Genomic DNA, 20,668 nt, shown 5'->3' with positions numbered 1-20,668 from the left:
TTATAAGTAAATTATTAGAATAAATGCAGTCTTTCAAAAAGATAGTAGTCTTGAAATAACATTTTAACTAACAAAATACAAAAAATACCAGGGAGCGAGAACTTGTCTTCAAGGTGTGTGAAATAAATTAGGGAGTAAAGCCATGTCTGTTTCAGATTTAGAATGTTTTCATTAGTGCCTTTTTATATGCGGGAAGCTTTTTACAAAGACTGACCTTAGTAGTGTGTTGAGCTTCTGAAGGTGACTTCATATTCATTGCAGACAATGCAGTTTTACCCTTCAGGTTCACTGTAATATGCCAGCTACGTATGTATAAGAATAATGTTTTTAAATTAAATAATAATAATTTTAAAAGTTGATGATGTTGATCATTACTTTGCGTTTTGATCAATTTGTAATTCCCTCTGTCTTTGTTTGTAGGAGATCATGAACGCCTTGAAGCAAACCTGGCACGTTTCCTGTTTTGTCTGCTCAGCCTGTCAGCAGCCAATCCGAGGCAACATGTTCCACATGGAGGATGGACAGCCATACTGTGAAATGGGTGCATAAAGGCCACCGCCACATATGACATAGTGCAGTGTTTTTCAACCTTTTCTGAGTCATGGCACATTTCTACATTGGAAAAAAAATCTCGCGGCACACCAAAAACCAAAAATGTTCCAAAATTACTTTCTGTACAGTATATTTAATTATAAAACACTTTATCAATATTTATACTTACTCAGTGTGAAACTTGAACCTGTTTAGATGAACACAAAGCTGATATCCTGGCAGGAATTGAAGAAAGACACATGAAGCTCTTCAACATCTCTCAGTCTGTTTTTATTAATTTTTTTTATAGCAGTTAGGCTTGAAAAGTTCAGAATTATCAGACAAGTGGGACTTAAGCAATGTCTTTAACTGCAACAGGGCCGAGCATCTCGCTGACAATGACTTTGCAGGCAGGTAGTATTAATGTCTCTGCCACAGTGTGGGACTTCATGGATTTAGCAACAAGTTCAGCAACAAAGTAACTGGCTTTGAAGGGCTTTCTCATTGACCTTTGTAGTTTTTCTACAAAAAGTTGCCTGTTTCTTTGTATTTTCATGAAGGCGAACAAAATACTCCATCGACTTATGAAGCAACGGGTGTTTCGTTGGAGATGACGTTTAAGCTTGCTTGGCAACATGGTGCTGTTGGATAGCTTCTCATGTTGGGTTCGGGAACTGCTCGGATTTCTAGCAATCAGCCACCTTGCGGTCCTCGACAATGTCTTGGAATAAAACACAGGGAGGATTGACGGTCGTCACATATGGATAAAATGGAAAGGACACTTTCGTGTATATCGACACTTGACCAGTCAAATCAAATGATGTACAGTAGACGTGCTGGGGTCCACATTGTCGCGGACAGCAAGGTGGCTGATGCCTGGAAATCCGAGCAGTTCTTGAACGTGTGCAATACCTTGCTCATCTGCACACGACAGAAACTGAAACCTTCTACCTTACTTACTACTGTAACTCCGCCCGACGACGTAAAAAAAATTGCGATATTAGATAATTTCTCGCGGCACACCTGACGATCTCTCGTGGCACACCGGTTGAAAAACACTGACATAGTGTGTGTGCTCTTATAACTGTTGTTTTTTAATGTGTTTTACTATTTACAGACTACTACAAACTGTTTGGCACAAACTGCCATGGCTGTGACTTCCCCATCGAGGCAGGAGACAAGTTTTTGGAGGCTTTAGGATTCACCTGGCATGATACTTGCTTTGTGTGCGCCGTAGGTTCCACACACTTCGGAATTAGTCCCTTCAGACACACCTTCACGCACATGTCCCCATTTCCACCAAGCAAAAGCACAATTTTTTGTGATACGTAATGTATGCGCTCTGTTTGTCATCTCAATTTTATGACTCCATATTTTCTATTTTGCATAAACCAGGTGTGTCAAACTCTTTGTCCCTGGCCATATTACAGTTTTGGTTTCCTTCAGAGGGCCATTATGACTGCGCACTCATACAGTGGTATGAAAAGGTTAGGCCACCCCTAATAATTTTCAAGATTTTCCTTTCTAAATCATCATTTGTAAGGACAGCAATTTCAGTTAAATCTATACATATATATATATACTGTAAATGGAACTTTGTGTGGGTTCGTTCCCTATGGACTCTGAAATGGCAAGGTGGATTTTAATGAAATGTTACACAGTTGTACTTTGTTTTCGGGAGTATTCTTGGATGGGTTTGATCTTGTAGGCCTCCATTTAGTGCGGAAAATGAATTTGAAACTCAAAAAATTAGCAAAAAAAATGCCAATTTTCCATTTTTTTATCGGGCAACGCCAGGCCATTCTGTTAGTACAGTGGTAGCTCAACATACGATTTCATCGACACCCGACATAAATTTGGTCTTGTTATTTGTCTTGACATATGACGAAATGCTCGAAAAACAACCGTTTATGACATGGTCGCAAGATCATTGTTTTTACGCAAGGCGTATTTTCTTGTTGGAGAAATCAACATGGGTCCCAAGACGTTTAGTGCAGGTGGTGAAAAGAGGAAAAATGTGACGCTCAGCATTGAAATTAAGAAGGAAATGATAGAAAAATAAGAGCGTGGTGTGAGTGAACTGGCTAGACAATGCAGCTTACCGGTTCCCGGTTCCGGTTCAAGTTATAATGTATTCCTATGGGAAAAACCTGCTCTACATATGACCATTTCAACTTACAAACCAGGTCCTGGAACAAATAAAATTTGTATGTAGAGGTACCACTGTATATCATAAAGCAGACAAATAGTTATATTTGAGAAGTGAAAAAAGGTTTATAGGAGTTGTGTGCAATAATTATTCAAACATAATAGGCTAGGTGCATTAATTTGGGTACACTTGTTATTTATTGATTTGAATACTTTTAGCACTATACTTAAAAATGTATGCACTTCTTTAAAATATGCATATATTGCACACTCTCTTTAGCTCATATAAACTTTTTTTCTCTTCTGAAATATTACTGTGTTTGTCTGCTATGTGATATGCAGTATTCATCTTCTGTTTGGGACCACTTATCCTCACAAGGGTCACAACAGCTATCCATGAAAGTTTATATTGGTTTTATGTTTCATGGAAAGACAAGTGTCATTTGAACAGGGATGTGCAAACTTTCTATATTAACTGTATTTGTATATAAACTAGTAATTCTATACAAGCAGCAGAAAAGTTGACTGCATTATACAGGATGTGCATTGCTTGGTGGAAACGTATCTAAACAAGTCCCATTCATTGTCTTAAATAACCAACAACCCTTAACCTTTACCCTACTCTTTCCTCAGGTGTGCACTGCCAATTTGGAAGGTCAACCCTTCTTCTCCAAGAAGGACAAGCCTTTGTGCAAGAAACATGCCCACAGTGTCAATATCTGACTCTCTCCTGTGACATTTTCCAGCAATATCTTTATTCAGCTGACCGTCAAATGATACGTATTTAAAGTTACTTTACATGCTTGTATACTGTTTGAATTGGATTACGGGTTCATTGTTTTCCTATTTCTTCCCGATTTAAATGTGTTTCAGGAGTCTGTTCATTTTCGTTCATGGTTCTCTAGTTATCAATAACATTTTGGGTTCCCATAGAGCAGGAAGTATATGACTGTGATTATGGGTCCACCTCCTCAGGAGTCGCAAAAATGGGACTAATTTGCTTTTATGCAGTATATGACGTATTAAGTATAACTGTCAGCACAACTGGCAAAAGACGAAGCATACAAGCCTCATTTATTTGAAAATGTTGTAATACAATTTTATAATATTCATTTTAGATATTATTTTATCAATAAACGAGTTCCCACACCCCTTTTTTTTTACCTGCCCCATTGCTAATTTCACTATTAGAACAATATAACATATCCACATAAGAATATGCCCTAAATGATGACCAATTTGTGCTGCTGCATTTTGTTGTATTAACTTAAAAGAAATTCTAATATATTATTACCCAATGCTGCCTTTATTCATTTGCCCGGCACATTCTTAAGTGCGGAATAAAATCATTTTTATGTAATACTGTGTGTATGCTTTTGATTTTTTCCGCACATCTGGCACTGTGCAACCAAAGGAAGAAAACTGTCATTATGTTAATATTTTCTATCATCTGTACACGGGGAACAGCTTGAAGAGGGGTTGAGCTGTAGTCAAAATGAAGAGTTTAAAACAGGGGTCCCCAACCTTTTTTGCACCACAGACCAGTGTTATTTGGGTCTTTTTTTCACGGACCGGTGTTCGGACAAATTTTGCAACCTATCAAAAATTGCAATGATGCGGTTCTGCGCACGCGCGTAACGTTAAACAGCCGCAAAATGCGCAAACGCAGCGATTCCAAAGAAAACACTACAAACTTTTCTTGAAAGAAAGGAATATTAACTTACGTTTGATCATGGAAGGACTTTTAGAAAAGTTCTTCTCAGATACATCCTGCCATGTAAGCTGCACACAACTGCACACCGCTCTCACCATTAACGACTTTGCCTTGTCGTTATACAGAAGCCCGCTTCACAAAGAATCTATGTTGGAAATTGTAGCAAGGTTTTCAATGCTCTTGTAGCGATGTCAGGATATTCCAGAATGACTTTAATACAGAACCTCGGTAGAGTTGTTGTCTCAAATGTACGTTTAATAAGGTCGCCGTCATTTGCGATCTCTACAAGTTGATCTTCCTGTTGCACAGACATGCTCGAATCACTCGGTTTATTCACAAATGGGTCACAAACCCACTCCTTCGCAGTTCGTGGGTCTTCGAGGTTGTAGGCTCGTCAGGTGCCCTTTTCGCCCTAAAAATATCTCCAAACACGCCTGTCATCTTCGCTCGTGTGGGGGCTTATTATTTCTGGGAATAAATGTGCTGCGCCCGCGGCCTAGCAATATGTTATTATCGAGGACAAGCGCACATAGATATATACACAAACAAGATGTACTGCTAGCAGTCCAACCAATGGATTTCTATGATGACATTCTAATCTATCCCGTAGTATTATATCTAGAGTAGACAGGGATATTGGTGTGTTAAGCAGGGGCACAGGGTTGATTCGGCCAGAATGCGGTCGTTATTAAATTATTATTTCTGTGCGGCCCGGTAGCAAATACGCCACGGACCGGTACCGGTCCGCGGCCCGGCAGATGGGGACCCCTGGTTTAAAAGGACAACACCAAGTACTTACTGTATATGAAAATAACAATGTGAAAGTTGATCAAAGAAATAGTCACAAATGTCTTATACCTCTTAAAATGGATAATATAACCTTAAAACACACACAAAACATTTCTTATGAGTGCAGCTATTGCGGTGATGACTGAAATCATGGCCAAACACATAAACTGTCATGGTCTGTGTTTTGTCTAGTATGATTGTGGTGTGGTTTCTTGTCCTGTCTGCGAATGCCCCATTCAACATTGTGACACATTCACCAAATTACAAGCTCGGTCATTGAATGAAAAGAAGTCAAGTTCCAAAATCGTTATGCAGTAATGGGGAAAATCAATGGGGAAACTCTCGAGCAGTTTCTAACATTTTGTTTACAAGATATTAGAAGCATGTCTCAGCACTGTTGAAACATATTTTGACTAGAGGAGGGTAAAGTAGTCAAATATTTTACTCAAGTAAGAGTAGCTTTACTTAAAAAAATAATAATATTGCTCAAGTAAAAGTAGTCATCCAAAAAATATAGACAAGTACAACTAAAAAAGTATTTGGTGAAAAGAATACTCAAGTAATGAGTAACATTGTGTGAAACCACTTACAATGTAAAGATTTTTTATTTTTTTTTCCAGTTATCTATACGATTTTTTATTAATATACTGTACTATAACCTTTTACAAACCTATAACCTTTACCTGTACTATAACCCCCTTGGAGAAATGCCACACTAGCTTTAAAACAAAAGCAAGATTGTAGACGAGCAGAACGCAGATGGCGAAAAAACAAACTCCTAGTTTTTTATGATATCTACAAAGAGAGTCTTCGCAAATACAACCAGGAACTGAAAAATTAGCTAGACAGTCATATTTTTCAGAGATCATTAGTAGAAACACCAACAATATTCGCACACTATTTTCTGCTGTTGACAAACTGACAAACCCACTAGCATCAATACCTCAGGAATTGGCATCTGAGGTGTCCTGTAATGATTTCGCAGCATTCTTTACACACAAAGTACTAAAGATTAGACAGACTGTGTGCACCTCCAGATTAACAACTGTTACACTAAATGCCTCCCAAAATGTCCCCCACGTCAATCTTAGACAGTTTAGCCTCTTGGACTATGCCACTTTAACAGAAATTGTGTCAAAATTAAAGCCCACAACATGCTGCCTTGAAATCCTTCCTTCAAACTTTTTCAAAACTGTTTTTCATTGCATAGCCCCAGACATACTTCAGATTATAAATACTTCTCTCCAAAAAGGAGAGTTTCCACAGACTTTAAAAACTGCAGTAATAAAACCTCTCCTAAAAAAATCTAATCTGGATGCCTCAACCATTAGTAATTACAGGCCAATATCAAATCTGACATTCCTGGAGAAAATTATCGAAAGGGTTGTGTTCGAACAGATCCAGACTTTTATGATGCAAAACAATCTTTTAAACTCATTTCAGTCTGGATTTCGGCCACATCACAGCACCGAGACCGTGCTTATCAAAGTCCTAAATGATATTCGTCGGAATACCGATGCAGGCAAATCGTCAGTTCTGTTACTATTGGATCTCAGCGCCACATTCGACACGGTTGATCACAACCAGAGGTTGCGCTAGACTTATTCGTTGTCTGTCATTTTGACTGACAGGGTCATAAAAATCCGGTCATAATCTATTTTTACCCGTCACTTAAATTTTTAAAATGATGATAATGACATTGTGGTGACCCTTTGTTTGGCATAATTCACCTTCCGTACTTGTGTGTCCATTTGGCCGAGCGCGTTACCGGCTACGACAGTCACGTGACAGAGACACTTAAGAGCCACGCGCGGTCCCCTCACTATCCACTCGCTCTCGCTATATGATTGGCCGAAGAGTCGAAATGCTCTCCCGTGAAATGCCTGTTTAAAAATGTTCCCGTTGTTACTTCTTGCGTTCGCTTATAAGTGCCCATTTAAAAAGGAAAAGTGATGGATGATACTACACACAGAGCGTATTATTAACAAATGTTAAAGTTGTATAATCATATAGCGAGAATAAGGAACGTCACTGACAAGCGCAGGCCCCCGCGAGTGGATAGTGAGGGGTCTAGGATAGTGCGCCTACAGCTAACAAGACTCTCAACATTGCATACCGCTTCAACATATTCAGTAGTATTTAGTTTTCATTCATTTTAAATTAATATTCTGTCCGAACAAGCTTAACAGAGAATCCACACCGTGCCATCACACATCAAGCAGATGAATATGTAACTTTTTCTCCGCAGTGACAAAAACAGCTGACTGTGGCCCCAGTAGTTAGGTAGCCTACCATATGTAGCATATGGAACAATGAAATTAACAGTTCACCTGCTGTGGCCTGAACGTAGTCTCACACTTTCCTCCTGGTGCGCATGGACTTGAATTGCGTGCCCGCTTGTGCAGTCCCTGTTTTTTCACCTCTTTTATCAACACCATCGTCGTTTTGGGGCTTTTTGAAGAAACTTCGGACACTCAGTTGCCTTGACATTTTTCAGAGTAAGGCCAACGACGTCATGCATCAAGAGAGACAATAGCTAATTAATATGCTCACTCGCCACCCTGTGGTCTGGGGTGTGAATTGCAACCGGTCAAAATGACGGATGGACTTAAGTTTTTTCCGTCACCGTTTTAAAAAATCGGTCGACGACGGAAAATATTCGGTTAACGCGACCCCTGATCACAGCATACTACTCAGCAGATTGGAACAGTGGGTAGGGTTTACTGACACTATACTTCAGTGGTTCACATCCTATTTACATGATAGGGATTTCTTTGTGTCAATCGGAAACCATCAGTCAGAACGAACCAAATTCACGTGTGGAGTCCCGCAAGGGTCAATTCTTGGACCACTCTTATTTAACATCTATATGCTTCCCTTAGCTCAGATAATGGAACAGAATGACATCTCCTATCACGCCTATGCAGATGACACACAACTGTACATTTCTGTGTCCCCACATGATTATAGTCTCTTAGTCTCCCTGACTAAATGCATTCATCAAATCAATGAATGGATGTGCCAGCATTTTCTCCAGTTAAATGTGGAGAACACAGAGGTAATCATTTTTGGGCCAAAAAAGGAAAGGTCAAAGATAAGCAGGCAACTTAGCTCAATGTCACTTACAGCTACAAATCAAGTCAGAAACCTTGGCGTAATTATTGACTCAGACCTAAAATTTGATAGCCATCTAAAGTCCGTCACTAAATCCGCTTATTACCACCTAAAAAATATAACCTGAATTAAGGGGCTTCTGACTCAACAAGACATGGAAAAACTTATGCATGCATTCATTTTCAGCAGATTGGACTATTGCAACGGTATATTTACAGGTCTTGATAAAAAATCAGTCAGGAAGCTGCAGCTAGTACAGAATGCTACAGCCAGAGTCCTCACAAATACAAGGAAGCTGGACCACATTACACCGGTTTTGAAATCGCTACACTGGCTTCCAGTGAGTCAAAGGATAGACTATAAAATACTACTGCTCATCTACAAAACACTTAATGGCCTTGGACCAAAATACATGCTTGATTTGTTAGATTCCTATGAGACATCTAGACCCCTAAGGTCGTCTGGAACCGGTCTTCTGCATGTTCCAAGAACAAGAACCAAGCAGGGTGAGGCAGCATTTAGTTATTATGCTCCTCACCTTTGGAACAAGTTACCTGAACGTCTGAAGTATGCTCAAACTGTTAGCTCTTTTAAATCAGGGCTAAAAACGCTTTTGTTTAGCACTGCATATCCATAACTGTCTATATATCTCAATCTACTTGTTTTCTATTCCTCTTGTGCTTATCTCCATTGCTGATTTCAATTATTATTATTATTAGTAGTTTTTGTTTTATTTTTATTCATTTATTTTTATTTTATTTGTTATTAAATGCGATTTTTATGTATAATTTCCAATTTTGATTGTCTTAAATGTGATTTTTATGATCTTCATGTGATGTAAAGCACTTTGAATTGCCTTGTGTTGAATTGTTCTATATAAATAAATTTGCCTTGCCTTGCCTTTTACACAACCACATTAAGCCAAAGAAATACAAAAAACCCCCCCAAAACCCCCCCAAAACATTAAATTCTGCTGAGAGAAAAACATCTACAGAAATGCACCTTCATTCGTCCAAAGACCATGAGTGCCCTCGAGTGGAGAAAACATTTCCAAAATGTAATTAAAAGGATCATATCTGGTTTTGCGTGGTCAATCGGTGCCAAATAAAAACTAGGAGAGAGGTTAAAATCCCCGCTTTCAAGTCATGTTGACCGCAGCTAAATAACCGCAAGTCAAATACTTAATATTTTACACTGTTGTAAAGACGCCACGTAATTGAACAGGGCAACGAGATCATAGAATGGCAAGTTTGAGTCTGACTGATATAATGAAGTCGTGATTATTGTTACGACTAGACATGTACCGATTACCAGTTTGAAGGTACAGTATACCGTGGTATGAAAACGTCACTTTCAAAATCGCAAAGAAACGACCCTACGTTATTAGCTATTTTTTATGTCAAAAAAATGCAGGGAGAAATCCCTCGCTTGCAGCTCCAAGGCTCCACCCTCCGCCACCGGTTGTTGCTCAGTGTTAGTGACCCAGCTGTGCTACACGATGGCTGGAGGAAGTGAAACTCCTGAACTTTTTCCCCCATCGAAGAAAACGAAATCGCCAGTACTACTTCGGATACAGAAAAGTTACGGACGGCCGCGGCTTGGAGGAGAAGGGCCAACCGACATATATATACATATAGACATATATTTGTGGAGTGTGGCTGCCGAGGAGGCAATCCCTCCAGTATGATTTCACAATTATACATAATTAAAGGTTAGTAAACACTGTCATGAACGTTTCCCAACTCCTACGAGTTAACTCCAGCGTATTTAGTGTGTGTATCAGTAGTAAAACGTGTTTTTTTTCTCTCTAGCAACTGTATTTGTTGAGAAAGAGAGTGTGTTTATAATGTAAACATGATGTGAATCATACGCTCAGGCTTTTAATGGAAAATAATTATTTTTGTTCTGTTGGTAATAATGTTAAGCTGTGGCTATGGGTTCAGGCTCACCTAAAGGACTGCTTTTATTTGAATTTTACTTAGAATATTTCAGTTATTTTTCTTTAAAATTTATTTTAACATTATACTTATGTTCCAACTTTCTAATGTTCCGAAAAATAAAAATCCTGTTCAATGATTTTTTTTAAAACCCAGATATCTCAAAGTAACACATTTTAGAGCTGTAATGGCGTACCGCAAGCAACACGTCACTCCTGCTCATTAATATTCATGATGTTAGCTACTGTTGCTAAGGGAGGACATGCGACCGTTTGTCCCCAATAGGAAATGAATGGAAATCCTGTACGAAGGAGGTGTTTACAGAGCTAAACCTACCAATTCTCTCCCAAGATGATGTCTTTGCTGCCAAATTCACTTGCAAAGATGTGGAAGAACATAAAAATGTTCAGTTAAAGAGATGGCTTGAGTGTCGAGGGCTAAAAAAGACGAAAAAAAGGAGCCGACCTTAGCATAGCCTTAGCTTTTTTATCGACACCTGTTTCTTACGCGACTGAAATTGACATTCTCATGTTTTAACAAGCTATCCTTTACCATCAGCCCTGTCTTTTTCATATATTATATCCTTTAGTTGTCCTACGTCTCTGACCGTTCTTGGGGGTAATTCATATTGTTAGTTTTGTGTACCGATCGCAAATGCTACTCAGTGACAGCCAACAAACACTTTTAATTTTTTCATTGATAACAAATATTAATTCTACAATTTATATACACTTCCCCCTTCCTAAAGTTTATTTATTTATTATTATCATTTTTATAACAGAAAAGATAACAACAGTGGCAGTCAGATACCATTTTAATTCTTTTCAGGTCATTCATTGTCAGACAGAAGCAGCACGGCACACGTCACTCTAAAAAATAAGTTAAAAATATCAAATGGCTTACCTCTTTGTACTCTGAAAGACCACGCCAACCCAACAAAATGTTTACTGCATATGAAATGTGAATGGATTCACCGAGCTGTCGTTAAAAGTCCGCGCAAGTTGATTCAATCTTCACATTTTCGGGAAATGTATGAAGAAAACATCCTTCATATGTCGTAATGTCTAGAGTCGTTTCTACAAGTTCCAAAAAAGCAATGTGCGATCGGCATGTTCGCTTTTGAAAGATTACTGGAGAAAAGTAGCAGAATTAACATTGTTTGTATGCTAGAGGTGGTCTATAATGTCCCACTGCTGCTTCACTTCCGCTTTACGATGCGACGTCACAGTCTAAAAATAGCATGCTTACGGTACGCCATTGCAATACCGTGAAACCGTGATATTTTGGCTTAAGTTTATCATACAGTCAGAATCTCATACCGGCACATGCCCAGTTGTGATGTCTCATTGGTGAAACTGGCAAAAAAAGTCAATATCTAATATGTAAAATAAAGATGAAAATTGTTACGACTAGTTTAGCCCAAAGTAGCGTTTCTTCTTCACAAATCTACCCAAGTAAAAGTAAAAAGTGTGTCTTAGTAAAACTACTCTTAAAAGTACATTTTTCTCAAAAAGTTACTCAAGCAGTGGCGCCACCAGGGGGTGGCCGGGGGTGGCCAGGGGTGGCCGCGGCCACCCCTATAGATTTGTTGGCCACCCCACTGGTCACCCCGCCTGCCATTATATCGTTAGATTGTTATAGCCTGGTAATCCGTTGATCCCTGTTGGGAAGTACTTTTTATGTTTTGTTCATACAGTAATAATTATTTTTGTGTCACATTAACATTGTTTTGGGAAATATCCAGTTAAGATATGATTGCCTCTGTACTTGCTTTTATTTCTATCTGCCAGCACTTGCTTTTCCCCAGTAATTATTTTTGTTTTGTTAAATGTACACCTTATGCCTAATATATACATAACACAATAAAACAGAATTGTTGTGGAACTCAAAATGTTGACTGGACAGTTATGGACTATGCACATTAAATCAATAGTAACATCAAATATTACACAATACACCAAAGTATATCAGTAGCCTTGTCCATAAGTCTTTCTGATAGTTTCCCCCTGACCTAGGGCCGGCCCAGGCCAATTGGGGGCCCTAAGCAAAATAATGCAAAGGTGCCCATATTTTTGGCCCACCATTTCGTCACAGTGTACTGTGAAACACATACATGCAATCCAACCCATACGTCCATATTTTGTATATTAATCAGATTATTGCACTGCATACTTTAAACTTCTCACCCCAAATGATTGTCAGTACTTACAGTAGATAGCGCCAAACCTTTTTTTAAAAGAGGAAAGAAAGAAAGAAGTTAAGGAAGAACTTTTATTTTTTAAAGCTTGTAATCAAGTATCAAAACTCACAAAAGTCAAATAAAACTACAGTAAACAAAATAGAATATAAATTAAACAATTGCCAGATTGGGGGGCCCCTAGTTGTCAGGGGCCCTAAGCAGCTGCATGGTCTGCGTATAGGCTGGGCCGGCCCTGCCCTGACCTTTTTACTGCAATAATATAATTAAAACCTGAAATTATGGCTTTTAGTTTTGGTGTGCCACCCCAAGATTTTAAGTGGCCCCATCTGGCCACCCCTATGAAAACTTTCTGCAGGCGCCACTGTTCAAGTAAATGTAAAGGAGTAAATGTAACACGTTACTAGCCACTTCTGATTTTGATGCTATCAAACAAAAGTTTCATTTGATCAGATGCGTTTTTTATGTTTGTTTGTTCATGTTTACTTCTTAAAGGTGCGAAGCATTATCTGCGGTCAGGCATAGCGGTTCATTTATTATTTATTTATTATTACAGCTCTGTACCAAATGAGGCCACTGTCCAAATGACTTGCACTTCTCCAAGTCGTCATAGGTTGTCGCTGTTGCAGCAGGAAAACTAAACCAGTTAACAGGCTGTAGGGGACGAACGCAGCACCTTGATTCCTCTCCTCAACTCTCCTCAGAAGCGACTCGTGTATGTTGACAGGACCACACTCCACCTTTTGGAAGCAAAAATAAGAAGGTAAGAAGACCCGTTTGGAATGTTTGTTATTATAATGTAACTGGACGCGCATCTTGTTCGTAGGAGACAGTGGACAGGTGAGTTGGTGGATGGTGATGATATGGTAAATACTGTAGCGACAATACAATCATGTATGTACTCTATATATTTAGTCAAAAAGGGGTTTATAGTAAAATATTTTAGTTTTCATAATATTTTGACTAGTATAACCAGCAAATGTTCACACACAACCACTTACTCCTTCGTTACATTTGCACAATGTATCAGAAATATTTGGGATGGCCAGTTTGATTCATTGAGTCATTTGTGTCAATATATAAATGAGGGAAAAAAATAAAACTGTAAAACTTGGCATTAATCGCTCAAACATAGCATCAAAAAACCATTGTCATAAATATGTTATTTTGAAATTTTTTTAAACGTGTTTACCTCTAAATCCATGTCTCTCCCTTCCTTGCAAAATCAATTTCAGTTTTCCTATAGTTTTCTGAATAACAAGGCAGGCACTACATCTACCTCCACTCTGGCACAACTCACCGCAGTTTAACACGTGGTAGTGTGAGGCACCATTTCATATACAGTATAACATTAGTCCACTTCGAGAGGTTTCTGGGAGAAACAACAAAATAGCCTACTGTTTGGGCAAATCTGGCGTCCGGTCCCTTTATGAAATCATTTTAGAAGTGGTACTTCAGATTGTAAGTGCTATGATTGTAATGCTAAATAATGTATCAGGTAATATACAATAATATGACATGTCTAGTAAATCATAGTCTAGGCGATGCCTTGTAATACCAGAGCTTGCGAAGGCATTTATCAGAGTGCTTTTATAGGTTTTGAATCTGATGAGCCATTAAGATGCTGCTTGCCTTCTTTGCTATTTTTGAAGCATAGTTAAGTGACTTCTCTCTGCTGCTCGAGCGGGCCCACTTTCAGTTTTCCACACTCTAACCACGCAGACACTCCTGCTTGTTTCCCGTTAAGTGAAGGAGTGATGTTTCATAGATGGATAGCATTTCCAGCACATATCGACTGGTCGGCAGCGGCCGGGCTTGGTACAGTGTCGAGATACATTAGCCGATGGTGGAAGGAAACTTGACAATCTTCCCGAAGAAAAGAGTGTCTTCCAAAGTGCGGACGGCAAGATGTTAAAACACATGGCTGTCTCAGAGCGAGGCATCGATCTGGGGCCTTGTTGTTCCATGTGCTACTTCCTGTTTTCATTTAAGGAGGACAAAACAATGGTGCAGATTGCTTTGTATCTAATGCCACTCTGTCTCTAGGGACGGACACATTCAACGAAATGACTGATGATGCAGCAGCTCTCTGGGGTTGTAGTCTGCCTCACATTTCAAGAGACAAATCTGTGCTCTGATCCTTAAGAGGGTTGTGATTTTACCTAGTTACTCCAGCAAAAACTTTCATTTCCTGTTCGCTACAGATTGTAAAATGTCCATATGGTATCAAATCGGGTGTGAAAGGTTCTCTGTCTCAATTTGAGATTTGGGGTTGACGGGTGATCAATGTTGTTATTGGCAGTTTTAGTCTTTTGGACGAAAATACTTATAACTCTTAGTCATATTTTAGTCATTTCAAAATGTCTTCGTCTAGTTTTAGTCGATCAAATGTCATCCAAATTTTGTCTAGTTTTAGCCGTTACTCATAATGTTTTCGTCTGTAAAATTCAAAAGTTTTAGTCCAAAAACTTATAAAGGTAAATCATTTTGAACAAAAACAGACGAGCGCATATTATAGCGTCTACAAGGACACAAAAGCCAACTTGCTAATACAGTACACACTCTGCATGAAAAGCAGCACATTGTTTTCAATTAAATCCACCTGGAAACAACGAACTGTATGTAAACAAATGTCTTGAGCGTTTAACACTCGGAAGTCCGGGATTTCATTTGCTATTTGTAGATTCTAGCCAGAAGTTGCAAGCAAGGGCGTAGGTTTGCATAGGGACGGTAGCGACATAACACTACCAACTTTTCAGGATGCTCAAATTATCCCCACCAACTTTTAACCAACCTTATTTACATTATATAATGACTTCAGTTATATAGGTCATTTAGATTGTCTATCCATATGTTGTAAATGACTCCCCATTATTAAGTGAATTACAGTGCTTTCATTATCTTCACACTTACACTGAACCCTTTTCACTCGCTGAACGTGCCAATCCATTTTTCCCCTCAAACGCACGTTTGATTGGCTGATTACTTGAACCCCCCCCCCCCCCCCCCACACACACACACCCATTCATAGCCCGACAGAAATACAGCATGCCGCCTCCCCTGCCCCCTTCAAAGGGGAGGGATATTAGAAGTTTTTTTCCCACCAGCAGCAGCCACTGTAAGTAATGTAAAAAGACGTCAATGTTGTGGAGGTGGGGAACACTCCACTAATTTGCTACAGTGCTTCAAGTCGATTTTACTGAGATTTCTTGAAATAAGAAGAACAGCTATTTGAAAATATGCTTAACAGATTTATTATAAGCAAAAAGTTTGTATATTTAATCTTAAAAGAAAAACTTGTTTGTCAGAAATGTTCTTAATCCAAGAATAATGTTCAAAACATTATTTGAAAGATTTTTTTTCTTGACTTATGTGAAAAATCACCAACTTTTAGATGTATGGTCTCAATCCGAACAAATAGTGATATTTACTTTAAGTAAGTGGAAGAATCTGACACATTAATCTGTGAACTAGCTTTTAACACTCAAAAAAAGATGGAGAAAATTATTTGACTTGATTTTTTAAAAATGATCAGATTAAGACGTTATAAATTTGCAGTGTGAAAGCAAGTATAGGTAAATACGAATGTATTTTGCATTCATCATTTAGCCTATCAATTAATTAGGTTCATGTTGGTGAGAAATGTAGCCCTGACCCTCATTCACCAAATATGTTTGGTCTTATTAATGTCCCGTCCCCAGCAAAAAGTGTACATGGAGGTTTTGCTGTTATATCGTCCCCACCAATATAAAGACAAAACCTACGCCCTTGGTTGCAAGCAACCAGTTTTTCCCAGTAATTGCTCATTTACCAAACAAAACAACTGAATTGTGCTTGTAGCTAAATACCATTTTGTCCCTCCTCTAGATTTACACACCAGAAAAGTCAAACGGCTCTGCTTCAGACTGCCAGTGTTAAGAGGACGCTTGCCATTCTTAAACTAATACTAACCTGAATGCTACGCGAACGCTAGGAGTTACATTTAGCATCTGATACTCACTCAGCACAGACCTTTAAAGGATAAAGCAGCATATTCTCTCTTGCCAAGATAAGAAAACAAACTTAATCTTGTCTCCAAACAAGCAAGATGGACTCCGGTGAGGAGGGAGAGGCGCAGTACATCTCACATGAGTGACACTACCCAAACACTGCTAAGATGCAAGCTGACGTACTCTATGTTCAAAATGAAAATGTCATGCATTGTGAACATATGACTTAAAAGTGCATATGACAGCAAAAAGCACGTTTATTTCATATTTCATGCGGTATTTTATGCTCCTGAATGAAATAGACTGCCTGGGTGTGTGTGGAAGCGATCGATATATTTATTCAAATTTTTTAATCCCACGCCATAAAAATGAGTGACCTTCTGGATTTACGGAGAATGCGAATGTGACGTCAGTGGGATAAACATCTTCAGTATACAGCCAATACTACAGTATGCAGAACGACTGCGGATTGATAATAACTGATAACTGATTTTGCGGACTATTTCGTTTATTTTTCGCATCACACTAGCCCAGTGTGCTGCAGGCTTTTGCTGCTGCACCAGGGAGAGGCATGTGAGCCTTTTTGAGTTTCAAAAAGTTCCCTTGACCGCGGATAAAGGCCAAAATGAGTCCGACAACTGTGGGACCATTTTGAGGTGAGTAAGCTACCCGTTTCTTATTATGTCAAATTCATGGCAAATGTTTTGATAAGGAGGTGGCTTGCGTTTTGGGTGAACTGAAAATACTCCCTGTCCACCGAGAAGGCCACACGGCCGACGACCGGCAGCTTGTCCCACACTGGGGTTGCCGGCCGGCAAAGGCGTGCCCACCGAGAATGTACTTTTCTCGGCTTGGCCACGAGCAGCAACCCCCTTCGACGTCAGCCGTTTTGGCTGGCCTATCCAGCCTGCTCGGTCATATTTGCGTGCCCGCCGAGAATGTGCGTTCCTTTGCTTGGCCACGAGCAGCACCCCGCTCCAACCGAGAATGGGCTATTTTCGGCGTTCATTCCTGGCGACGAGCACTGCCTAGGCCGCAGCAGAACGATGCTCTTTGCTCCGTTTCCGAAGACAAAAGTCGGACTAACTCTGGTGGCATAAAATACCGTTCAGGAGGGGAAGAAGTTGCCAGTTTTGACCATTATGCAGTAATTTTGCCCTATTGTTCTGAATAAATGCATTTTTAATATTTCATATTCCATTTACTACAAGACTTTTATTTGTCATGACCATACCATTTTTTTAGCAATTGGGCAAAAATACTTAAGATAAAAGAATGTCCTGTAAAAATATTGGAGTAGGGAGATTGAAACATTCATGACATTTTGCTTCTTTCTTTCGAATTTTCCTCTTTCTTAATCCTCCCCCCTCAATGAGCTGAATTCTAAATCAGATGAAATCGTGACCCTTCCGAACGTCATCATTTAGCTGGGGACGCTACAGTGCTATAATGACAGGCGGGTCTAAACGGCAGACTAATTCCTCATTAACTTTGCTTTGCCGACGAAAAACTTTCATTATCATCGTTGACGAAAACAAAACCGCTGGTAATCAGTGCTGGGTGAACCCTGGTTCTCTTGGCCAAAATCATCTTAGGTTCTTACTTTCGTAGACTATCTGAGTTCTGCATTACATAACGTGTTAATTAAACAGAAACTGGAAAATAAATTGTCCCATGAGCAAGCGCTGGTAACATGACGAAGCTGAGCAGTAATAGGCTTTAAGCAGGGCTCACAGACTCGCTGGTTCTGAAGAAGTACGCGTGTTGGTGGAGCATAGGAATTGATTTTCTGAGACCAAAAATGCAAAGAAGCTTTGCGTGTAGAGGTAAAACAATTAACCGATTAATCGACAACTATTTTGATAACCAATTAATCGTTTAGGACGTTTTTCACCTTAAACTTGTCTAATTTCATGAAATTTTAACATACATATAACTTCCACTTGTAAATATTATCAGATTTCTTCATTATATTTTTTTTAAGTCAAAGTAGGACATGACAAAAATCTGCTTTTACTTTGGAAAACAACAATTTACGTTTTTGCCAATCTTACTGTCTAAACTAGCTTCTTAATAAGGCTGCAACAACTACTCAATTAAATTGATTTAAATTGATTATTAAATTAGTTGCCAACGAATTTGCTAAACGATAAAGTTGTAGACTCCATTTAAGTCAGGAAACTGTAATAAAATATTATTTTTTAAGGAAATAGTCATCCATTTTGTCTTCATTGTTACTTACAACATGCCAAAAACAACTTCAAGGTAAAATGTGAAGGTAATTGAAAACATTGACATTTATCCGATTAATCGTTTTATTAATCGTCCAATTAATCGAGTACGAAAATAATGGTCAGTTGCAGCCCTATTTGCGTGTGTCTGTTGTATGCTCCGGCTCAGTTCGCTGTTTTCATCACTATGTAAATGACAATTAATTCCATTCCAGAGGAAATATAAAACAATTAAAATTTTCACTTTTGTGAGATTTAAATTTTTTTGTGTACTTGTCATGTTTGCTATTTAGCCATAGTAAACAAATTCCCCCTCCTGCAGAATCAAAAATGGGATCTCTTATCAACCTTGAACTGGAAAGAAGACAAAATACCCCAAAAGAAACACTTAATCCAAATATAAATGGCCCAGTTGTCATTTTCTGTAAGACTGAAAATAGTTTATGTGATGTGTTCTCACTTGTGTAAAAGTTGTGTAGAGAGTCGCATCTTCTAACCATTATCTTTGATTTGCAGTTTTGTAGAATTTGTAGAATTAAAAAGTGTATGTATGTAAATAGATCTTATCTTCCTTTGTGTTAATTGCATTTCAACCTGCTGATCCATGTTGCCCCACTCTTGGCTGCTAGTTGTAAGGTCCACATGCCCTCAGCTGTTGCCCAAAGGGCCGGACACTGAAAGAAAAGTAACACCCCCTCCTTCATAACCCCCTGCCCCTTTTGTCTTTCACTCCTAGGCTGTCAGTGTTGAAGTGGCGCGTGAGGTTGAGTACCGTTAAGGAACTGGAGGCCGTATTGGACTTTCAGCGGGACCATTTGGGAAGTGCTGGTGAAGGTGGCGGCGGTGGCAGCAGTTGTGACGCAATGCTGGCCTGGCTTGCTTTGCTGCTGATAGAGTTTCTGAGGCCAGGAGCGCAAGGTGAGTCGAGACAAGAGAATGCTTCTTAATACTAATTTCAATGGCCGTTCTTTCTCCGAAGGAGTTACAATGCTGCCTTTATAGATGAGTGTCCTAACATCGAGTAATGAATTGCTATGAATGTCGTCTTCCGTATGACAAATGTGCTTATTTATTATTAGTATTAGCTTTCTCAGCCAGTCTATTTTTTGTTGTGTTTCTTTAGCTTTTTCTCCATTTGCAAAACATCTGCTGGTCATTACTAAGTGATTTAAGATGTTTTTTCTTTAAATAAAAAAAATATTTTTGTTTTTTATTCTTGCAAATTCACAACATTCATTTTTTAAGATTATGAGATATTTTAAAAAATACAACTACTCCAATTTGATTCGATCTCATAATATGCTGGTTTATGACTTCATGATGAAAAAAAAAAAAAAAAAATCAGCAAAATTGTTCTATTTGGATTACAATTTTTCTACATGTAGTTTTTAGATTTAATTTTACTTGTAGTGTCCGTAGGGTGCTGGAATAGTTAATGAGAATGCAATTACTAAATCGAGTTTTTAATTTTTAAAAGACTGTAACACCATCTTGACTTTTTCTTTATTAATATTTATTCTATTTAGATTATGACTAAAATCTTTAAAAATTTAATTACAATTTTGTCTTCTAATAAAGACATGTAATTTACATAGTATTATGACTTTTATTGTACAATAATTTACTCATTCTTCTTTATACTATTTCAGAGAGCAAACTAGGTAAATCCATAACATGTATTTACAGTATATTTGTATACCAAACAGTGCTATTTGTCTTCATTAAAAATATGTTACAGAAAATGTGAGTTTCTCACAGAAATGAGTTTCAGCGGGGCTGAAATGGATAAATGGTATTCCTATTCCTCTCAAAGAGGGATTTTTATTCGCTGTATAAGTAAACTAAATTAAGAAGTTTTTCTGTGAAACTCATTCGTCAAGGTATGATTTATCTACGACTCCCAACAAGAGCTAGCATAATGGAATATGGTATATGCCTAACTACGCTGCACAAAATGATAAGTTTAGTTTCAGCGAACAAGATCCATGACCGCTAAGATTTAATTCACGACTTGAATC

The 20,668-nt window shown here is 38.5% G+C and overlaps 2 protein-coding genes across 2 annotated transcripts in view; both read left to right on the top strand.

The window, feature by feature from the left end:
• The window catches only part of pdlim5b (PDZ and LIM domain 5b), a 53,503-nt gene extending 49,464 nt beyond the window's left edge, over positions 1-4,039 (top strand). The window contains exons 12-14 of the mRNA XM_057819172.1: positions 421-541; positions 1,649-1,764; positions 3,313-4,039. Coding sequence (XP_057675155.1) covers positions 421-541; positions 1,649-1,764; positions 3,313-3,402 — 327 coding nt within the window. The 3' untranslated portion in view covers positions 3,403-4,039. The remainder of the gene's footprint in view (positions 1-420; positions 542-1,648; positions 1,765-3,312) is intronic.
• Positions 4,040-13,085: 9,046 nt separating this feature from the next.
• bmpr1bb (bone morphogenetic protein receptor, type IBb) overlaps positions 13,086-20,668 on the top strand; it is a 34,727-nt gene continuing 27,144 nt past the window's right edge. Inside the window, exons 1-2 of the mRNA XM_057818162.1 lie at positions 13,086-13,193; positions 19,387-19,568. Coding sequence (XP_057674145.1) covers positions 19,514-19,568 — 55 coding nt within the window. The 5' untranslated portion in view covers positions 13,086-13,193; positions 19,387-19,513. The remainder of the gene's footprint in view (positions 13,194-19,386; positions 19,569-20,668) is intronic.

This window comes from Corythoichthys intestinalis, chromosome 17 (assembly GCF_030265065.1).
Source record: "Corythoichthys intestinalis isolate RoL2023-P3 chromosome 17, ASM3026506v1, whole genome shotgun sequence".
Lineage (NCBI taxonomy): Eukaryota > Metazoa > Chordata > Actinopteri > Syngnathiformes > Syngnathidae > Corythoichthys > Corythoichthys intestinalis.
Note: the sequence above shows the minus strand (reverse complement) of the source record. Positions and strands in the feature narration are given on the sequence as shown.